Genomic DNA, 21,794 nt, shown 5'->3' with positions numbered 1-21,794 from the left:
GTAATAAATAAAATACAATTTATTTTTGTTTCCTTATGTTCTATGCAGGAAATTTGAGTCATTTTGGAAGCCGCTAAAAGGCGGACTTATTGCCTCTAAAAAGGAACGGATGAAAGTTTTATATTATCCCTACCCTGTTTGTTTTAATAATATTTGATACTCCCTCCGTCCCATCAGATTCTTTACAGTTTCCTTATTTGGCTGTCCCACCCATTTCTTTACATTACAAAACTTTCCTAAAATAGTTAATGGGTCCCACTATTTTCCCACTTTTTCTTACTTTTCACACTACTTTTACTCCATTATCTCTCTTTTATATATTAAAAATCAGTGGGTCCCGCCACTTCACCCACTTTTCTTTCTCTTTTCTACTACTTTATACATATTTCTTAACCTCCGTGCCCAAACCCAATGTAAAGAATTGGGCGAGACGGAGGGAGTAATTGTTTGGTTTTCGTGCTTATTAATATATGTTGCGTGTTTTTCTTTAAAATAATCCAAAATGTTTATATTATCGTTAACAACTATTATAACTAATACACACGTAAAATTTTATGACTTAAAACTGATAATAAATAGTTTGACCGCGCCAATTACGTACCCGTCAAATTTGGGATTAATTACGACATAAAATATAGGTTCAAATATAAGTTAAGAAGATTAATATAAAGAAAATCATATCCGTGTGCGTAGCACGGGCAAAAAAAGCTAGTAACATTCTAATTTTTTAGTTAAAATTGAATAGATAGATATCATAAATATTCTTCACTTTGACTGTACATTTTTTGGTCCAAAAATTTAGGTAATATGGATGTTAATATTTGTCCCTCCAAACCTGTGAGAATATTTCACATAATTTATTAATTTGTTTACAAAAATTAATTTGTCCCTCCAAATCTGTGAGAATATTTCTTTTTACAAAAATTTAAAATAGTAATATCAAAATTTTAAAATATAACCAATGACTATAATCGTTCAAAAAATTTTATGACCTGATATATTTTATGATCAAACACATGATTTTGGACATTTGATTGTTTTACTAGGTCTAAAAATATTTAGCTAACACATGTTTTAAAATTTGGTTGGGAATCTCGAATCTTCGTGTGGACGTCTCCTGAACATTTTATATATTTCCAAGAATTATATCTTTTTTTTTTTTTTTGAAAGCAAAAGGAATTCATTGATTGGGAATGAGATTACAAAAGGGCCAGACAAAGCTGACGATATGCTATGATTAAGTACCTAGAGCATATTAAAACTACTACACATCAAATTCTCACTTTATAATATTTGGTCTCCCCTCAATCTGCTATCAATCCTATATGTTGACAACAAAATTGTTAGGATCGCAAATGGATTTTCAAATTTATCCCCAATTTTTTAGTTAGGAAATATCTATAAATCAATATTTTGCAGGCAAAATATATTAGATTTATTTATCCCCAATTTTTGCCTGCTTGGGAGTGAAAAATCACCCATGGTATGCTCTTAGGCATGATATCAAACGCTTTACTCGACGAAAAAACACACATTGCATGCAAGGCTCACGGGACTCGCGACTACTAGCCTCTCTTACAACCTCAAAAGAACATTACTTGATCAGAGGAGAGACAGAGAGAACAATGAAGGAGAACACAAAGCAGAGACATCATTTACTCCACGAAGGTTCCGAAAGAATTATATTTAAGCACTTGAAAGATACCATTCTTTCTCTACCGAATTTTAACCTCTGTTCTTCAACTAGATCTTCTTCTATTTTCTATTATTTCCGAATCTCCGTCTTCATCTTCCTTCTGTTCTTCGGTGCCTTCATCTCCACTCGCGTGCTTCATTCTTCTCTTACGGTGAGATCCCTCGTCTTTGTTTCACATTTTGTTATAAATGTCGAAATATTTTACCTTGAAACGAAAAGCATGCAAGGAATAAGCTAGTCTAAGTTCTTTGCATGTTCTTTAGGACAATTTTTTTGATAATTTTTTGATTTTTAAGTTCTTTGATTGAGTTCCTTATTTGATTTGCAGTCTATTGCTGGAATCAGAATTGAACTTCCTATAAACTGCTCAGCTGGCAATGCCACTCGAACGTGCCCTGCAAATTATTATCCAGGAAAATACGATAGAAGAGACCGGTCTCTAATGTTAAGTCCACCAGCTGATCAGTGTCCTGAATACTTCCGTTGGATTCATGAGGATCTAAGTCCTTGGAGAAAGACCGGAATCACACTGGAGATGGTGGAGCAAGCCAGAAGGACGGCAAACTTTCGTTTAGTGATACTAAATGGGAGGGCGTATGTGGAAACATATCGTAAATCATTTCAAACAAGGGATGTTTTTTCACTCTGGGGGATTCTGCAATTGTTGCGGTTGTACCCTGGAAAGATTCCTGATTTAGACCTCATGTTTGAGTGTGCTGACTGGCCAATTATCAAATCCAGTCTCTACAGTGGTCCTAATGCCACAGCCCCTCCTCCGTTATTTCACTATTGTGGCGACGATTCCACATTAGACATTGTTTTCCCAGACTGGTCCTTCTGGGGATGGTAAAAACTGTTCCACAATCTTTTATTTCTTATTGACAAACATATGGATTACTTGTTGTCTGCAGCAATTTGTTGTAAGAATTGATTATTTCTGACTATTGTCTTTCTCTAAATGTACTTACTTTCAGGCCTGAGATTAATATAAAGCCATGGGGTTCATTGTTAAAGGACCTAGAGAAAGGGAATGCCAAGACGAGTTGGGTAGACAGGGAACCATATGCGTATTGGAAGGGGAATCCTGTTGTCGCAAAATCCAGGATGGATCTCCTTAGATGCAATGTCACTGACAAACAGGACTGGAATGCTCGCGTTTATTCCCTGGTGAGAATTTCTTGCTTGCAGAATATAGTTATTGTGGTTAGTAGGAAGTGACACCCAATTGGTGCTTGTGATCCATTGTTCATAAACTTGCAGAACTGGCGTGAAGAAGCACGACTAGGTTACAAGCACTCTGACTTGGCAAGCCAATGCATTCACAGGTCGAATAATTATTAACAATTTTAAGTCTTATGAGGGTAAATCACCAAGAATGTGTTCTTGGATTTGGATACTCCATAAATTAGAATTTTTTTGTTCTGTTTAGTGCTTTTAACTTTACAGTCATGTCATACTTATTCTCTATCATTTTTTTTAGATATAAGATTTACGTAGAAGGAGCGACTTGGTCTGTTAGTGAAAAATATATTCTTGCTTGTGATTCTGTGACCTTGCTGGTGAAGCCACGTTTCTACGACTTCTTTACAAGGGGTCTGATGCCGATGCATCATTATTGGCCCATAAGGGATGATGACAAATGCAGGTCCGTAAAGTTTGCTGTTGAATGGGGTAATAGCCACCAGCAGAAGGTATCTGAACTCTGTGCACTTAATTTCTGGCTAAGTTTTCTTATAGTATCCTAACATCTGCAGTTTTCTTTTGGTCGCTTCTGCTTAAAATCAACAGGCGCGTTCAATGGGTAAAGAGGCAAGCAATTTCATTCAACAAGAGCTGAAGATGGACCAGGTCTACGATTACATGTTCCATCTCTTAAGCCAATATGCTAAACTCCTGAAATACAAGCCTGTCGTGCCTCGAAGAGCAGTAGAACTTTGTTCCGAGACAATGGCATGCCCTGCAGAAGGATTGACAAAGAAATTTATGATGGAGTCGTTGGTAAAAGGTCCCAAGGACGAGAGTCCATGTGTAATGCAGCCTCCCTATGAACCTGCAACTCTTCAATCCGTTCTTCAGAGAAAACAGAACTCAATAGAAGAAGTTGAGGGATGGGAAAAACATTATTGGGACAACCAGGGTCAGCTCAATAGTAAAGCCAACTAAGCGGCAGCTTAGGGACCCAGTGCTAAAAATGAGTCAAATTCAGTTGAACCATTATAGTCCTTTATTGTTGAAGAATGTGGATGCCATAACATGTACAACAACTTTGTGAGTTTGAAGTGCTTGAAAATAGAAGTATGTTTTTTCTTTGAATTTTTTGTTCAGCTTAAACCTCATGGGCCTTCGCCACTCTAATTATACTGTGTTTAGTCGCAAGATTTATCTTGTTGTATCAATTATCATCACTCATCTACCTTATTCAACCTGTTCAGTTTATGTTAGCGAAGAATTTGTTAGTCAATAAAATTTTAAATTGTTGTCTAAATTAAATTTTGTCACAAGTGAAAGTGGTCACACATGATGTTAATGAATGATAGTAATAAGTGGTGAGTGTACCTTAACTAATAACTCGGCGTGGATCATAAATTTTGTTTTTTAAATTTTCAAACCATAATCATCTTTATAGATAATACTGTATCTTTATATATAATTTTATTGTATATACAATTATAGATAATTATAAAAACTTCAACGCCAACCATAGCGCACCTTACTTGAAAATCTATAATTTTGTTATATATATAATTATTATTATAACCATGAGAATAGAAAAACCAATTTCAATCATCACATTCCTTGCCAAATTATAGATAAAAAATCATTTTCTCTGTTAGTGTAGGAGAAAATGGTTTTTTACATTGTAGTAACGAAAACTAAATGTGATAGTTAAAAAAGGTAAAAATAATCATAAAAGTGTTGAAAGTTGGTGAAAAGAAAAAAAATGAAAAATAATAGGATTTGTCTAGTGTGTGTCCATGGGCACATACTAAACACTAGTACACTAACATTTATAAAATTAGTACTCCCTCCATCCCATTTTAAGTGTCCTGTTTTGACTTTCAACAATCAAACTGACCAATTTTTAACCAAGCATAAAGAACAAAATCGTTATTATTTTGAAAAACAAAAAATTACATTTTATAGTATATTGTATGTACTTCATAATGACATAATTTTTTTTATATTTCAAAATTATATTATATGTGTAAATTTCAGTCAAAATTTGGTCAATTTGACCATTCAAAAGTCAAACAAGACACTTAAAATGGGATGGAGGGAGTAACATTTATAAAAGAAAGCATACCAAAATCTGAGGTGGGTCCGGGCCCCACCAATATGACTTAAATCTCTTGCTCTAGTTTTGTTTGTTTGTTTGCATGTAGTTCAAAAAGAAAGGGGGCAGCAGCTGCAGATGAAGTGCAGAAAGAGAGGGGATGAAATAATGGTGAACATAAGGCATAGTATATGTCAATCCATACCTAGGCGATGGGGAAGAGATACTATCCTTTCATTACTCAATTTCAACCTTCTTTCTTACACTCGATCTTCTGCAATTTACTATTATTCCCGACTCTCCGCCATCATCTTCCTTCTCTTCTTGGCCGCTTTTGCTTACTCTAGCCTCCTTCATTCTCTTCTCACTGTAAGTTCTCAGACCAGTTTGTGCTCCCACTCTTTTATTACTTTTCTTTGTTTTTTCATGTTCCGCTTCATACAAGAGCGCGACTTCTTTCTCGATAATAGATATTTCATATCTATGGAACTATATTTTATAGAAGTCTCAAAATGCATGCAAATAGTGAATGTAAACTACGTGCAGGTGGGACGGAGGGAGTAGTTTTTTTGCTGCAGTTATTTTCTTGAAATATATCTTAAGAAAATTTTTTAAAGCTTTACATATTTTTACATAAATAAGGATTTGATATATGTTTACTATTACTTGTGGTGACGGTCTTAACATATTATTGTTGGGGAGCTTAAAATACAAGTCAGTTTAATTACGATATTACTTTTAACATATTTGATACTCTGACAGTTGGATGGATAATAAGTGGTTTACTGTTTGAAAAGTGTAGTTAATGCATGCTTTTTTCTGGACCTCTATGCTTAAAGATCGTGAAACAAATGTGTTTCTGTCCTGGAATTATTTACTGTGTGTCTTTTGTGCGCTTTTGCAGTCTATTGATGGAATTTCTCCGCTAAAAAATGAATATCCCATAACTTGCTGGCTTGGCAATGCCACTGGAATATGCCCTGCAAATTACTATCCAGGAAAATTTGATAAAAAAAATTTGGACCTTGTGTCAACTTCACCAGCTGAGTGTCCTGAATACTTTCGTTGGATTCATGAAGATCTGCGGCCCTGGAGGGAGACAGGAATTACGGAGGAGATGGTGGAGCGTGCCAGCAGGATGGCAGATTTCCGTTTGGTGATTCTGAATGGGAAGGCTTATGTTGAATCATACAGAAAGTCGTTCCAGACCAGGGATGTGTTTACAGTGTGGGGGATTCTACAATTGTTGCGGTTGTACCCTGGAAGGGTGCCTGATTTAGATCTCGTGTTTCAGTGTGCTGACTGGCCTGTAATTAGTGCAAGTCTATACAGTGCTTCTAACGCCACTGCCCCTCCTCCGTTATTTCACTATTGTGCCAATGATTCCACATTGGACATTGTTTTTCCAGATTGGACTTTCTGGGGATGGTAAATACTATGCTTTACTTTTTATCTTACGCGAGTATTGAAAATTCTTGTTTTTATTAGTTGCTATATGCACATATGATCTGTTTTTAAAAAACGCACCAGTCTTTACTGGCTAACATATGTTATTCCCCTAAATATTACTCATGATCAGGCCTGAGATTAATATAAAGCCTTGGGATTCATTGTTAAAAGACCTAGACGAAGCGAACAGTAGGACTAGTTGGATGGACAGGGATCCATATGCGTATTGGAAGGGAAATCCCCTTGTTTCTCTAAGCCGGATAGATCTCCTAAAATGCAATGTGTCTGATAAGCAGGACTGGAATGCACGTGTATATTTACAGGTGAGAATTTCACGTTTGCAAATTGACTACCCCTTGTATACTTAGGAATATGATTACCCTCCATTTCCAAAAAGTAAGATTGTGTTCGTAAACATGTATTTCATTTCAAATTTTGGATTTCAAATAACATGATTTGGGGTGTCACTCCAAATTCTCACAGCTTTGTACTGGTATTTAAATGTCCCGTATTTCAAACGAAATTCGAATCCATATTCCCAAACAAAGTTATTTGTTCAAATCCAGAATTTCGAATGAAATCCAGGTCCCCAAGCAGGCCATAGGATAAGTCGATTAAAAGTATATTCTGTTTTACAAGTTATGATCACCAGTTTTGTTTATTTAGGAAATTCTGAACCAGTATTTCAGTGATCCACTATTGCCAAAATCTCTCATGTAATATCAAGATTTGTAGCTTATAATGGATAAAGAAGCAAAGCAAACAAGTTTCTAACAATCTTGTAGGACTGGAGTCGAGAAGCACAACAAGGTTACAAGCACTCGAATTTGGCAAGCCAATGTACTCACAGGTTGAAATATCAATTCAAATTACCTGGCGAGGATGTGCTCTTTAGCATCACAGTAACATATATTCAGAATTTCCTGTTCCGTTTGATGTTTTTGCCTCTAATGTCACATCGTATTCATTCTCTGCCAATTATACAGATATAAGATTTATATAGAAGGATGGACCTGGTCTGTGAGTGAAAAATATATTCTTGCCTGCGATTCTGTTACCTTGCTGGTGAAGCCGCATTTCTATGACTTCTACTCAAGAGGTTTGATGCCCATGCATCATTATTGGCCAATTAGGGATGATGACAAATGCAGATCTATTAAGTTTGCCGTTGATTGGGGTAATAGCCACCAGCAGAAGGTATTAAAACGACAATATACTCAAACTTTTTCTTTCTGTTGTCCACAAAATTGCTACCTAAAGTTCTCTTGAAGTACTGTCACAAAATTTCCAACTATTTTTTTGCCTATACTTAAATGTAACAGGCACGTGCGATGGGTAAGGAGGCGAGCAATTTCATTCAGCGGGATCTGAAGATGGACAAGGTCTACGATTACATGTTTCATCTCTTAAGCCAATATGCTAAACTCTTGAAATATAAGCCCGTAGTGCCTCGAAGAGCAGTAGAAATTTGTTCTGAGACAATGGCTTGTCGTTCAAGTGGATTGACCAAGGAGTTTATGATGGAATCATTAGTGAAAGGTCCAAAAGACAAGAATCCATGTGTACTGCAGCCTCCCTATGATCCTGCAGTTCTACAATCTGCTCTTTGGACAAAACAGAAGTCAATAAGAGAAGTTGAGAGATGGGAAAAACAGTATTGGGACAACCAGAACAGAAACGACTAGGTTTAGATAAAACATTTTATTACATAATCAGTCTCATTGGTTGAGTTATTTTTCTGATAAGCCTCATTGGTTGAGTTGTTAACTTGTAACTAGCTTTAAATTTTTTTTTTTTAATATATGTCATATCTCTTTGCTCATCTTTTTTAAATTAAAATTTATATTTTTTTATAAATAAATAAATATATAAACCCATCATTTAAAGATTCACCAAACTTGATATGGAAGTGTTCATATTGTTGAACAAACAACTACAATTTGTTTTCACTCACTTGCTAAGTGCCTTCACACAATATTTAGATTGTGTCACATACTTCTTAGCAGTAGGGCAGTTGATGATATTGTCAAACATATTAGTATCAATATCATTAAACAAAATGTTCATGGCCTTCTTGTCCTTGTGCACTTCTTTTTCATCTTCCTCTGTGAACTTAGAGATGGACCTGGGCACTTCAATATCCTCAGCTTCACTTCCATCAAGTCTAACAACACTATTGACTTTGACATGAACATGTGGACCCATCTCAATGCAGTTGATTTAGCTAGTGTCAAGAGACGAAAGATGCATCCTCATTCTCACTTTCCAGTGAAAGTAGTGTTCTTTCTCTAGTATTGGAATCTTGACTCCTTCATCCTTTCTTCCCATGGATGATTGTTTGAGATATTTAACTTCTTGTATGTTAGAAGGCTGCTCTGATACTAATTGTTATTTAACAATACAAACAATGAGTTAGATTGTAGGGGGGGGGGTTGAATACAATCTACAAATTTTTGAATTCTACTTGTATAAACAGATTGTATTCAAACACAGATCAATTAAAAACTAAACAAAGATTTAAGAACAAGGACTTTCAAAAATTTCAGGTGGATTGTTGTGTCCACCTGAGAATTTTTATATTAAAAACCTCTCAAGTAAATTAACTTGGCTGCTAACAAAGAAAACTGAACAGTAAAAAATTTACAAATCTTACTTGCTAAATTATCACTATTGCTCTTCTGTTCTTGATGTATTTGATATAATGAAATGTGAAATTACACTGTGAATATATACTAATACAAACTAGGTATATCTGTGCTAGCCTGCAAAAGCATCCTCCTACTCTTTTCTCTTCAAATAAAAATATAGAATTTATTGGACTTGACACGAAATATGACAAATGAAATTCTTGTTGCTTTACTTGAAATGGTAGGCTTCGAGGTTCTCAATATTTGACTAAACCCTTTATAGTTTAGCTTCCAAAACTGGTACAACACCTTTCACATCAACCCATGTGACCCTTGTCCTTTTACTTGACTTGTAGCTGTCAACTGATAACTTGTAGAATCATCAATTGATAGAGACAGAGCAGCCATTGATGGTTTCTTGAGGACATCAATTGATAGACTATTGTAGGTAGCCGTTGATGAGTTGATATAGCAGTTGATCAGCTACATATCTACAAGATTGAAAATAATTAAAGTTTTTCTGCATCATCAAGCATAACATATTCCTAACAATCACAGATACAACATTACTATTAACTACCAGAGATAACACTAAACCGTTACTTTTCGTATCATGGAAGGAATCGTTTGGTAGAGCCGTGACCATCCTTAAGGTGTAAGGACGAGCCCTTACCCCCTTGGTGAGGATACTCACCAGAATACAGGGTAAGGTCTCCCTCTAAACTATCGGGACATTCGATCGTCTCAATCTTCCGATGAGGGCAACTCACCAGAATACAGGATCTATACATGTTACCGTTCTTCATACCACCCCGAATGTCCTTCAACAATAATCGTGATCACCTCAAACCCCCGCACGAGGACAAACCAGTAGAATACAGGATTAAGGATTGTACATCATGCCGGATGAGCTCCAGCATGCCTAGGTCTTCATATTACCCGGAGGGGTGATCTTCGTATCTCTCGAAAGGGTATTCTTCATATCTCTCAGAGGGGTTGTCATTATGAAATCGCTTCAACTAATTATGACATGTTCACAAGATTAAATCCCTGAAGGCGTGCAAAGTAGTCGGATTATGATTGTCCCTTGAAAACATACATTTGCACTTAACGATATCACAAGGTGCGCTGCCTCTCATTCAATAACAAGAGGCGCTGCCTTTGAGTTTAAAATGCTATTAACCAATCTCCAACTAACCCTTCGTATAAATGCCCATCTCAGTAATGTGGACAAATCCTAGCACACAGAATCAATTCATGATATCGGCCGATTACACAAATTAATATTAAAACATATCAATTAGAATTAACCACAACCTGTTAAATCACTGTAGAATCATGCCAACATCATAGTGCAAACATGACTCCCCCTTAATCCCTAGAATACACTACTCAATAATAACTAAACAAGCAAAACAATTAAGACAATCAAAAGATAATATAAAACTAACAAAAATAAAGAAGAAAACTAGAGAATAAAACCAAAATTATGGTCTATTCCATAAATTTCTCTCTAACCCTAATTTTATTTTAGAAGTACACAATCTATAATAAAATCCGATCCTTTATCTAATAATAAAAGTATTTTACTGTTATAGTTAATATACAAATAAAGCTCCAAAACCAAATAGGATTATGTCTTAAAATTTGTAGTTTTCTTCGCTCCTCTATTTATGTGCTTTTGTGGATGGACTTTGCTTTTTTGATTGTCTCTGAATTAAAGATAATTTCAAGAGATTCGCATGAGCCGTAAGAAGGTCTAAATCCGACTTCTGGAATTCAAGATACGGTCTAAACATTATGAAAATCTAATAGAGCCCGATGAATCTGATTTTTTATACAATTTTACTCCAAAATAGTTATCTTTTCTCAAATTAGAATTTTTTTATTCCCTACAATAAAATATGTTAAATAAATATTCAAATCAATGCAAATATAATTAAATATGATAATAAAATCATATATAAAAATATCATTTATCAGTTCACCATTCAAAAATTAATCAAAACAATATATTAAAATAATAATTGAGTTTTAGAATAATATGATAATATTTTATATATTATATTAATTTCACATTGATATATATAACCAATCGGCAATCGAAGTAAAAATTTTCAACCGCACTGAGTACTTTGACTAGGTTATCAAAGTTCCATGTTGTCCACATATTTATTGTAGTATCGTAGACCACGTAGAATGACATAAAAACATTGCAAAATGTGTTATTATGCAAATAATGTTCAATAAACATCATTTATTTTGCCAATCCTAAACATTCTACAAGTTAAATAGTGAAAAACGCATTATTCTGCAAAACATGTTAAGTTTGCAAAACATATTTACATATCACAGAACATATGTGTTTTATTTGTCGAACATAAATGATTTTCAATATTTTTCATGAAATAGCGATATTTATAGAATGTATTTCACGATACATTTTACAATGTTTTTATGTCATTCTATAGTTGCAGAATATAGTCTACGCTGGTTAATATGTGAACTATATGAAACTTAACTTTATATATATCAGTAATATTTCAGATTTTTATACCTACGACCCGCACAAAAAGAAAGAAAAAAAAAAAATACAGTAAAATATCTTGCGACTTTGATTTACTTTTCATACTTTTCGTTTGCCATCTTTCTATTTTAATATTCTAGCTTTCTTTATTCTTCTCTCTCACGTGTAAGAAAACAAGATGAGTACAACAGGCAGGCACGATAAGCCTCTTTCAGATCTTAACTTCACTTCCTTTAACTCTGTGTATTTGTAAGCAGAGAGAAAGACAGAGTTGCGGAGCTGCTGCCTAGCTGCAGAGAGAGAGAGAGATTTGGTGGAGCTGAGAGAGATGAAATGAGGGAGAATATAAAGCAGAGATTTCATTTAATACAGGGATCCAGAGGAGTAGCCTACTTAAAAAACATGCTTTCAATACTCAACAGTAATCTCCTTTCTTCTGCGAGATCTTCTTCAGTTCCCTACTACTTTCGTCTCTCCGCATTCATTTTCCTCCTCTTCTTCGGTGCCTTCATCTCCACTCGCCTCCTTGATTCAACTCTCTCTGTAAGTTGCTCTCCCTAACCTTTTCAAATTTTCCCCTTTTCAATTATCATAAATATCGAATAATTATAAAAAAAAAAACAGGCATCATAGTTTGGTCTAGAATTCTAAAATTAGTGTCTGTTTGTTTAAAGTTTCTGCTTCTCTTAACCCATTTGCGTAAATAAGTAGAAACCTTTTTAATAAGACGAAATTGCTAGCTTATTTTTGAGAGCCTGCGCTTTTTTTTTCAAACACTTTATTAAGAAAGAAGTCACTTTTTTTGGTTATTTAATTGTGCGGCTTGATTGCTGGTGATTTGGTTAGTTTGATGGGCGGCAAGTTTGACCAAGTGAAATTTGGACAGTTCCCAAGCTCGCAAAATGCATGTGCCCACTTACCTAACTAAGGCCACACTGTCTTTAGTTTCACTCCAAACTTTAAATCACTCTGTTGTCTCTGTGTGAGTATATACTACAGTACAGTAGTAGTAAATGCATAGAAAGAAACTGAAGAATACTCACTCATTTTAGACCTAGACTTACACCGTGCTCTCAGAGGAAGAAAAGCGAATGAGTCTCGAGTTAAAAAGGTGAAGAGTAAGAAAATTAGTTTTTATTTTAAAAAAAATGTCACAGTTTCGAGTTTTAGAATCGGAGAAAAGCAAGTGAATCTCGAGTTTAAAAACAAAGAAAAGTCAAGAGTAGGAACAATAGCATTTATTATAATAAATTGTTCGATTTGTCCCTCTGTGAAGGATATCAAGCAATGTGGAGGTTTATACAGTCACAAATTTAACTTATTTAGTCCACACCTATCTACCTGTATCGAACTACACAGATTTATGTCTTAATGCATGTTTTTTTGGTATCCTACTGGGTTGCCTAAATATACTATCTTAAATAATTCAAGATCTAGTAAGTTATTACATTATATTGAATGCACTCCAACAACTATATATGTTTGTGTTTGCTATTATTATTATAGTAAGGAGAAAATGTAAAAATGGCGGGAATGAGTGTAAAAAGAGCTATAAGTGAATATTTTATTATAAAAAATGAAATGTGGACCTAGAGGAGGATACTAACTTTTAGGGAGTGGTGACTCTATTGAAGTTGTGTTTTCTACCCTACTCCTCAAAATAAAATAATAGTTTAAGACATCAAATAGTTAATCTATCGGAGATGCTCTAACATTACTATATTGATCAGAAGAACCAATGTTTTTATCTCCTGAAATTTTGCATTGTGTTTCTTATATACTTCTGCAGTCCAGTCCTGTAAATTCTCCCCAAAGCTCGATAATAGTTGCCAAAACAACACATGATGTCCCCATAGCCATAGCAACCCCGGCAATTCCCAAAAGCCCTCCTCGAAGAATTGAAATTCCCATAAAGTGCTCAACTGAGACTGACAATGTCACTCAAAAGTGCCCGGCAACTTATTACCCTGAAAACTTTGGTCGAATTGATTTGGGCTTGTTGTCTAATCCACCAAATGAATGTCCTGAATACTTCCGCTGGATTTATGAAGACCTACGACCCTGGAGGGAGACCGGAATTACAGAGGAGATGGTGGAGCGAGCCAGAAGGACAGCGAATTTTCGTTTGGTCATACTAAATGGGAGGGCTTATGTAGAAACATACCAGAAGTCTTTCCAGAGCAGGGATGTTTTTACTCTGTGGGGAATCCTACAGTTGTTGCGGATGTACCCGGGCAAGGTTCCTGATTTAGACCTCATGTTTGACTGTGTTGACTGGCCAGTTATCAGGTCAAGCTTCTACCGGCGGCCTAATGCCACAGCCCCACCTCCTTTGTTTCGCTATTGTGCTGATGATTCCACATTGGACATTGTTTTTCCAGACTGGTCCTTCTGGGGATGGTAAGTAATACGTTATGTTTTATCTCTGGGAGGCTGGGGTGTTGATAACACATTTGTTTGTTATTTGCACAAGCAGTGTCTTTTATCCAGAAATTATCACCTAAATTCAAACGTACTTTCAGGCCTGAGATTAATATAAAGTCGTGGGGTTCTTTGTTAAAGGACCTGGAAGAAGGGAACTCCAGGATTAGCTGGATGGACAGGGAGCCTTATGCTTACTGGAAGGGAAATCCTGTTGTTGCTGAAACCAGGATGGATCTTCTCAAATGCAATGTCTCTGACAAGCAAGACTGGAATGCTCGTGTGTATGCACAGGTGACATCTGTTGATTGTCAAAACTGTTATTTTGTCGTTGTAGACTAAACACGCACATGATGTGCATCCTTCAAGTTTTAAATCTGTTGTTTAAAAATAAAATTCATTATGTAACATAAAGTTAATGCAGCTTATAATAGAATTAGAAGCCTAAAGAGGTTGATGTTTTTTTATTACAAACTTGCAGGATTGGGGTCGAGAATCACAACAAGGTTATAAGCAGTCCGACTTGGCAAGCCAATGTATTCACAGGTTGGCATGTCTGTTTGTATATTAGTCCTTATGGGGGTGTAACTGCCCAGAATGTGTTCTTAAGAATCATCGTTACATAAATTTAGAAATTTCTCGTTACTGTTTTTAGCTTTGCTTATGTTCTGCCATATCGATGCAGATATAAGATTTATATAGAAGGATCTGCTTGGTCTGTGAGTGACAAATATATTCTGGCTTGCGATTCTGTTACCTTAGTGGTGAAGCCACGATACTACGACTTCTACACAAGAGGTTTGATGCCTGTTCATCATTATTGGCCAATAAAGGATGATGATAAATGCAGGTCTATTAAGTTTGCTGTTGACTGGGGTAATAGCCACAAGCAGAAGGTAATATATCTCTCAACCTGTGCCATCCTTCCCATTCGGCAAAGATAGTCTTTTATGTGAAATTTATTTCTGTGTATTTAGCTAAAACTCTGTAGCACAGATTAAAATATTGTAATAATTGTTCTTATAGAATTTTGGAAATGCACAATATAACCCTAGGAATTAACAACTTTAATGAGATGCATTTTCTTGTAGGAGAAAATCCAGAAATGATCCTGAATTTTATATTCTTTTTGCAGACTGCCCCTTCAATGGGTTCCTAAAGTTTGAAACCTCATGGATTCCATTTAGAAATAGAGAGATCTCCCCCTTCCTCTACAATTTTTCAAAAAGTCGATAGTGATACGCAGACAATATTTTTTAACTTTACCTGAGCTGAGCTGTGTCTGATATTTCTAGCTTAAATTCTCTTATTGTCATCTTAAATTTCTTGTTGCCCTTTTATTTATTTTTTTCATTTCCTTTCACATGCATATAACAGGCAAGTGCCATTGGCAAGGAGGCAAGCAAATTTATTCAGCAGGATTTGAAGATGGAAAAGGTCTACGATTACATGTTCCATCTGTTGAACCAATATGCCAAACTCTTGAAATACAAGCCTGTCATACCTCCAAAAGCAGTAGAGCTTTGTTCCGAGACGATGGCTTGTCCTGCTGAAGGATTAACAAAGAAGTTTATGATGGAATCCTTGGTGAAAGGTCCAAAAGATGGGGATCCATGTGTACTGCAGCCTCCATATGATCCTGCAACTCTTCAGTCTGTTCTTCGGAGAAAACAGAACTCAATAAAACAAGTTGAGAGATGGGAAGAGCAATTTTGGGACAACCAGAAGCAAAACAAACAGATTTAGGTGATATGTTCTTGCATATATATTTATTTTATGTATAATTAAGTCTCAGTCTGAGTTTTAATGTAATCGGCATTCTGTAGGATGTGCGCAGAGAAATATATATCACTGCGTAGAATTAGTTCGTATATGTTTCTTTCCACAAAATTCAATCTAGCGGACGCTTGACACCAACATAGTTAAAGAGAATATTGAATGTCATAAACATTACAAAAGAAGGAATCATAATACCACATTAGTTCTGCTACGGAGTTTAGTATAATAAACATATGTTAGACGCAAAAATTACAAATGTTTCAGCCATAGTATGCATCTACTGTTGCATGGTGGCTGCAGATCAAAGGAAACTCTATCAGTTCCCGGATTTTAGACTGCACGAGCTTTTACAATGTCAAGACTCATCTCACTGGGATCAGTTGCTTGCAACTCAACCTGGATTCCGTCCAGCTCTCGCTTAAACCTATCCTTGGAGCTTGCGTACACCATCTTCATTCTCACCCTGGAGGTATCCGGTGACCTAAACAAACAAGACAGGAAGGTATTGATCATTAAAGACATTATTTTTTGCAGGCAAGTTGTTAACTTCTGAAAATCACTATATTCTATGTTTAATGGCTAGATTTTACATCCTTTTCTTTGTAGATTTATGTTTCTAGTCCTTGATGTGCGAGTAATCAAGTCAAGGATCACTTTACCAAGCAACAAAGACAATCTTGCTTTTCTGGACATTTTCATTAGTAGTGAAATCGAAATCAAAGACAGCATAGCGGCATTCATCAGCAGGCAGAGAGTTGGTGAAATCGTCGTAACTTTCATCTGGGCTCCCAAGTTTCTCCACCACGACTTGCTGCCCGTCAATCTTGAAGACAATGAAACGGTAGCATCTCTTTGCTTTTAAATCCAGAAACTTCAGCTTACAATCATCTTCCACGGCCATCCCAGATGCGGCGTTCGCCTAAAAATATGCATATCATGAAAATAATACCGAAAATAAGTGTTTAACAAACACGATGAGACCTTTAATCATCCCCACAGCGAGTTTACATGCATTGATGAAATATTCTGGCCTTGGCAATTGCTCGAAGGAGAATGAGTACAGAAATATATATATAACTGGAATTGAATCCGTCATACATGTTCAAGCGTTCAACATAATGATATAATAAATTTTCTACTACTTAGGATGACGAAAGATAAGCATTTACCTTGAGCTATCTAATCACGCTCAGAATTTCGATAAACATGGACAAAATGTCACATTTCAGTGTGATATTGCATAAATAAGAGTAGAATGTAGGAGGAGATCAAGATCATAACTTTTTTCACATTTTTTAACTAAAAAAAAAAATCAATCAACAAATGCAATGGAGTTGAACTAATGTGCCTAATAACAATAATCGAATCGAACACATAAATTCAAAAAAACGTAAACATAAACTGCGCAGGAACATAAAAGACACGAAATCAGAAATGTACCATGGTGTCTGTCTCTGTTAGGAAGTGAGCAGCTAACTGAGTTTGTGAATAATGAAAAGAAAAGAAAGGTGATCAAAAGAAGAGGAGGAAGTTGAGAAAAGAAATGAGAAGAGATCCTTGAAAAATGGAACGAGACATGAGAGAGAAGCTAAAAATTAAATGAACACAAGAGAAATTTGTTTAAAAAAGAAAATTAGAGATTTTCGCGGGAGGAATCAGTTATTTCAGGGAAAAATACAGGGTTCACATATCTCTGCCCTTCTCACCCAAACAAATGCCTTCCATCCATTTCTTTTAATTTTTAACGGTTTTTTCACGTTGATGAACAATTATTATCTACTACCACTACTCCCAGCATCGCAAATTTATATGAGTTAGTTGACTTTGGACACATAATTTAAGATGTACTATTGACCTAATTCCGAAACTTATTTTTTTAATTTTTCTTTTGTAAACAAAAACTAAGGCGTATCAAGACATGTATAGGCGTCTAGGTACTGAGGGAGTGAATGAAATTTTAAACTTGCAAAAGCACATAACTAGAGAAGTCAGGATCTTGGTGCGGTTCGATATATTAATTAAGGACGAGGGTGATCGGGTTTTTCTTCATGATGGGGATATTACAGCAAGATGGGGTAGGTATTTTTCTAAGTTATTTAATGCAACTCGAGGAAGGGAGATTGCAAACAAGAGAGTGTCCATGTTTCTTACAATGAGGTTGGTATGTGTCAAGATATTACTATAGCAGAGGTACGCGCAGCTTTATGCATGACGGGTAAAGGTAAGACAATTAGGCTTGATGAGATTCCGATCGAGGTTCGACAGTGTTTGGCGGAACAGGGTGTAAGATGGTTGACTGCTCTTTTTAATGTTATATATATTTCGGACATCCAGGATGCTGAGTGAGTGGCGGTTAAGTGTTGTTGTACCCATCTATAAAAATAAAGATGATGCTCAAAGTTGTAAAATTACCGTGGTATTAAGTTGCTTAGTCATACAATGAAACTCTGGGAGCGAGTTATTGAGTGTAGGATTCGAAGATTTGTTACCATTTCAGCGAATTAATTTGGTTTTATGCCTGGAAGGTCAACCATTGAGCGATTTATCTCATTCCTTATCTTATGGAGAATATTGAGAGTGTCGTAAGGATCTTCATATGGTGTTTATAGATCTTGAAAAGTCTTATGATTGTGTACCACGGGCAGTTCTTAGGAGATGTTTAGCAGTGCGAGGGGTTCTGGCGGTGTATATTCAGACCATACAGGATATGTATTCCACGGTGGGGACATGTGTTGGGACACCTGTTGGGGATACTCAGTATTTTGCAGTTGAGGTAGGTCTTCATCAAGGTTCGGTATTAAGACCTTTGCTTTTTATAATGGTTTTGGATGTGATTATCCATGTCATTCAAGCTCCTGTGCCTTGGTGTATGCTTTTTGCCGATGATATTGTGTTAATTGGTGAGTCTCGTAGTGATGTTAATGCAAAATTAGAATAATGGCGTACATTGCTGGAGGGTTATGGATTGCGTCTGAGCCGTTCTAAAACTGGTTACCTCTGGGCCAATTTCAGTGAGGAGATTCATAAGGCGGATGTCGTTGTATGCATTGCGGAGGCTCGTGTCCCACAAACTAATACTTTTAAATACTTGAGTTCTATCATTCAGAGTAATGAAGATATTTCTGCAGATGCGACACATCATATTTCGACAGGCTGGCTTCGCTGGCGGGCTGCTACCAGGGTGCTGTGTGATAAGAGTGTACTTTTGGAGTTGAAGGGTAAATTCTACCGTGTAGCAATCAGACCGTCATTATTATACGGTTACGAGTGTTGGCCATTGAGAAAGGCTCAAGAGCGTAGACTTGAGACAGCAGAAATGCGTATGCTGCGTCGGATTTGTGGTAAGACCATGACAGATCATATACCGAATGTTACTTTTCGGTGTCTTTTAGGTGTTGAGTCTATCTCTAAAAAGATAAGGGAGGGACGTTTATGTTGGTATGGACATGTTCGGCGCAAATGTAGCTCGACATCGGTTAGGAGAGTCGAACGCATATCGGTTCGGGGAAAGAGAAAGAGAGGTCGGCCTCGTTGGACATGGGCTGATCAATTAAGTTTGGACATAGGAGCCCTGAATCTCACGGGGGATATGACATTAGATAAGAATGATTGGAGACGGCGTATTAGAGTAGTTGAGACTTGGTCTCGTGGCGTACAAAGATTATGAGTGTTATGGTGTTATGCTTTAAGGGAAAGGTTCAGCTCAGTCATTAACAAATGCATTAGCGCCAAAAGGTTTTGAATATTATGGCGTTATGTTTTGAAGACAAAGCTCAGATCATTCATTGCCAGATGTATTCGCGATAAAGGTAGGTCCCATGTATTAGGAAGCATGGGCCAAGGTACTATTTACATATATCTCACACAATACTTTGTCTTGCACTAAGCCGGAGGTTTTCACGGAAATAGCCTCCCTATTCTTTCGAGTAGGGGCATGGTCTGCGTACATTTAACCCTTCCCAAACCCTGCTTTAAGCGGGATATACTGGGTATGTTTGGTTTGGTTTGATTTGGTTTTGTAAATGAAAATGTCATATTTTAAATTTAATTTGCAAAAATAAAATTTTAAAAATAAGTAATGTAGCTATACGGTCAATGAACCTTAAATTGTGTGTCTAAAATGAATGAGCTCATCTAATTTTGGATGGAGGAAGTAGCATTTTAATTTATGTGAGGCCCATGCATGTTTTCATACACATTGTTGCTATTTTTGTAACAGTTTCACAATACAAATGACACAAAGTTTAATAGACTTGGTTTCTCAGTGTAACGAGCTTATAACCGTTCCATGTACAAGTAATTTATAACATGTATAATATTATCGTCTATATTTTAAATTTAATTGAAATACATACGGATCATACTAACCGAATTTTTAAATAGTTTGGCTTAATTGATAATAAAAAAAGTTTATTAGAACACATTATATAATAGGGAGACACGTAGAATAATACCGGAGGATAAAACTCGACCAACCAATAAATTATTAATATTTCAATTTTGTTATTGTTGTTATTATTGTTGTTGTTGTTGTTATTATTATTATTATTATTATTATTATTATTATTATTTTTATTATTATTATTATTATTATTATTCTTATTATTATTGTTATTATCATTATTATTATTACGACGACAACGACAATATAGAACTATAATATTACTTTTAAAGTGATAACATGGAGTAATTAAAAATAAGATTAATGTATTTAGTTAAAACATGTCATCGATTGAATATTAACATTCATCTTCTAGCTCATATATATATATATATATATATATATATATATATATATATATATATATATATATATATATATATATATATATATATATATATATACACACACACGTTGTTCCCTCTCAATAAAATATCAATAAAATATCACAATGATACTCATATACCAGTAGAGTATCACCTTGATAGTCAATTGGTTGTGACATATCATCATGATAATCCTCTTACAGTCAAATATTTTGTGGGTATTTATGACACTCCTTACCAAATATTCGTATTTTTGTTGAATGTTGTTGAGGCTTGAGCATCTTCTCATACACATGAATGGATGTTGTTATTCTTGTCACTGTCCAATAATGATGCGAACAAAGTATCACAATGATAATCCTCTGTGAGTGAAGGGCCTTGAAATTCAACAGGTTGTGACGTATTATTCTTATAATACTCTGGCAGTGGAGTATTTTTTGCCCATATTCTTACTCAATATTTATATTTTTGTCAAATGTTGTTAAAATTTTGGTATTTTGACCAGGTGTTTCATCCTAAAATTTGAGTAAGCTTATAAATATATGTGTTGCCCCATGGTATCATACTGATACTCCTCTACTAGTAGAGTACACCTTGATACTCAACTTGTGACGTATCATCATGATAGTCCTTTTATAGTTAATTATTTTGTTGGTAGTTTATGGTTTGTGATTGGTATGTCTACATACCTATTTTGGGTTTAATTTTGTGTATTTATGATAAACGTGCATTTTACCTCGATATCATCTATGTATTTTAGTTATTTTGTACTTCATTGAATTTTTATTTAATAAATATTAAATATATTATTGTAAGATGAAGAAATTCTAATTAAATATGTATTGGAGTTTAAATAGCGAGGATTGGAGATTAATTCGAATAAAATTTGGATTGTCAGGCTAGTTGCGCAACATTCACTGTTTGGGCCATACGTGGAGTTCTAGAAGTTCGAATCAGTAAATTCAAGAGACCACGCGAAGAGTAGATCAAGGCCTTTAATTCAGAGGTGGTCTTCCATTTTTATCCTAATCAAATCATCCCAGAATCAGGGTCAATAATTCAACTACGAATTTCCTCCTTTAGAATTCTATTCGGGTTCAGAACTCCTTCTATTTTCATTAATTCATTAATAATACTTTTAATAGAGATATTAGGGATTAGTATTCAGACCTAATAAAGAGAGACAGAAATACGCATCAAGAGAAGAAGCCGAACAAGGGAGGAGGAGAAGCCATCAACGGAGAAGATTTTAGC

The 21,794-nt window shown here is 35.4% G+C and overlaps 4 protein-coding genes across 4 annotated transcripts; 3 read left to right on the top strand and 1 right to left on the bottom strand.

Annotated features, from left to right (window-relative positions):
* Positions 1–4,030, top strand: LOC108213568 (uncharacterized). The gene is made up of 6 exons (XM_017385370.2): positions 1–1,847; positions 2,025–2,542; positions 2,671–2,863; positions 2,957–3,021; positions 3,177–3,387; positions 3,485–4,030. The coding sequence occupies exons 1-6, from the start codon at positions 1,539–1,541 to the stop codon at positions 3,857–3,859; spliced, it is 1,671 nt and encodes a 556-aa protein (XP_017240859.1). The 5' UTR covers positions 1–1,538; the 3' UTR covers positions 3,860–4,030.
* Positions 4,031–5,081: 1,051 nt separating this feature from the next.
* On the top strand, positions 5,082–8,235 carry LOC108213484 (uncharacterized). Its single transcript, XM_017385283.2, has 6 exons — positions 5,082–5,339; positions 5,875–6,398; positions 6,550–6,742; positions 7,205–7,269; positions 7,406–7,616; positions 7,742–8,235. Exons 1-6 carry the CDS (start codon positions 5,109–5,111, stop codon positions 8,102–8,104), a joined length of 1,587 nt encoding a protein of 528 aa, XP_017240772.1. The 5' UTR covers positions 5,082–5,108; the 3' UTR covers positions 8,105–8,235.
* A 3,456-nt stretch (positions 8,236–11,691) lies between these two features.
* LOC108215021 (uncharacterized) lies at positions 11,692–15,911 on the top strand. Its single transcript, XM_017387332.2, has 6 exons — positions 11,692–12,116; positions 13,363–13,973; positions 14,096–14,288; positions 14,476–14,540; positions 14,680–14,890; positions 15,372–15,911. Exons 1-6 carry the CDS (start codon positions 11,907–11,909, stop codon positions 15,738–15,740), a joined length of 1,659 nt encoding a protein of 552 aa, XP_017242821.1. The 5' UTR covers positions 11,692–11,906; the 3' UTR covers positions 15,741–15,911.
* LOC108215022 (actin-depolymerizing factor 12) lies at positions 15,905–17,370 on the bottom strand. The gene is made up of 3 exons (XM_017387335.2): positions 17,214–17,370; positions 16,433–16,692; positions 15,905–16,254 (listed from the first exon to the last, which is right to left on the bottom strand). Exons 1-3 carry the CDS (start codon positions 17,214–17,216, stop codon positions 16,104–16,106), a joined length of 414 nt encoding a protein of 137 aa, XP_017242824.1. The 5' UTR covers positions 17,217–17,370; the 3' UTR covers positions 15,905–16,103.
* Between the last annotated feature and the right edge of the window lie 4,424 nt (positions 17,371–21,794).

The sequence above is a fragment of the Daucus carota genome, chromosome 3, assembly GCF_001625215.2.
Source record: "Daucus carota subsp. sativus chromosome 3, DH1 v3.0, whole genome shotgun sequence".
Classification (NCBI taxonomy): Eukaryota; Viridiplantae; Streptophyta; class Magnoliopsida; order Apiales; family Apiaceae; genus Daucus; species Daucus carota.
This window is presented reverse-complemented; position numbering and strand designations above follow the sequence as displayed.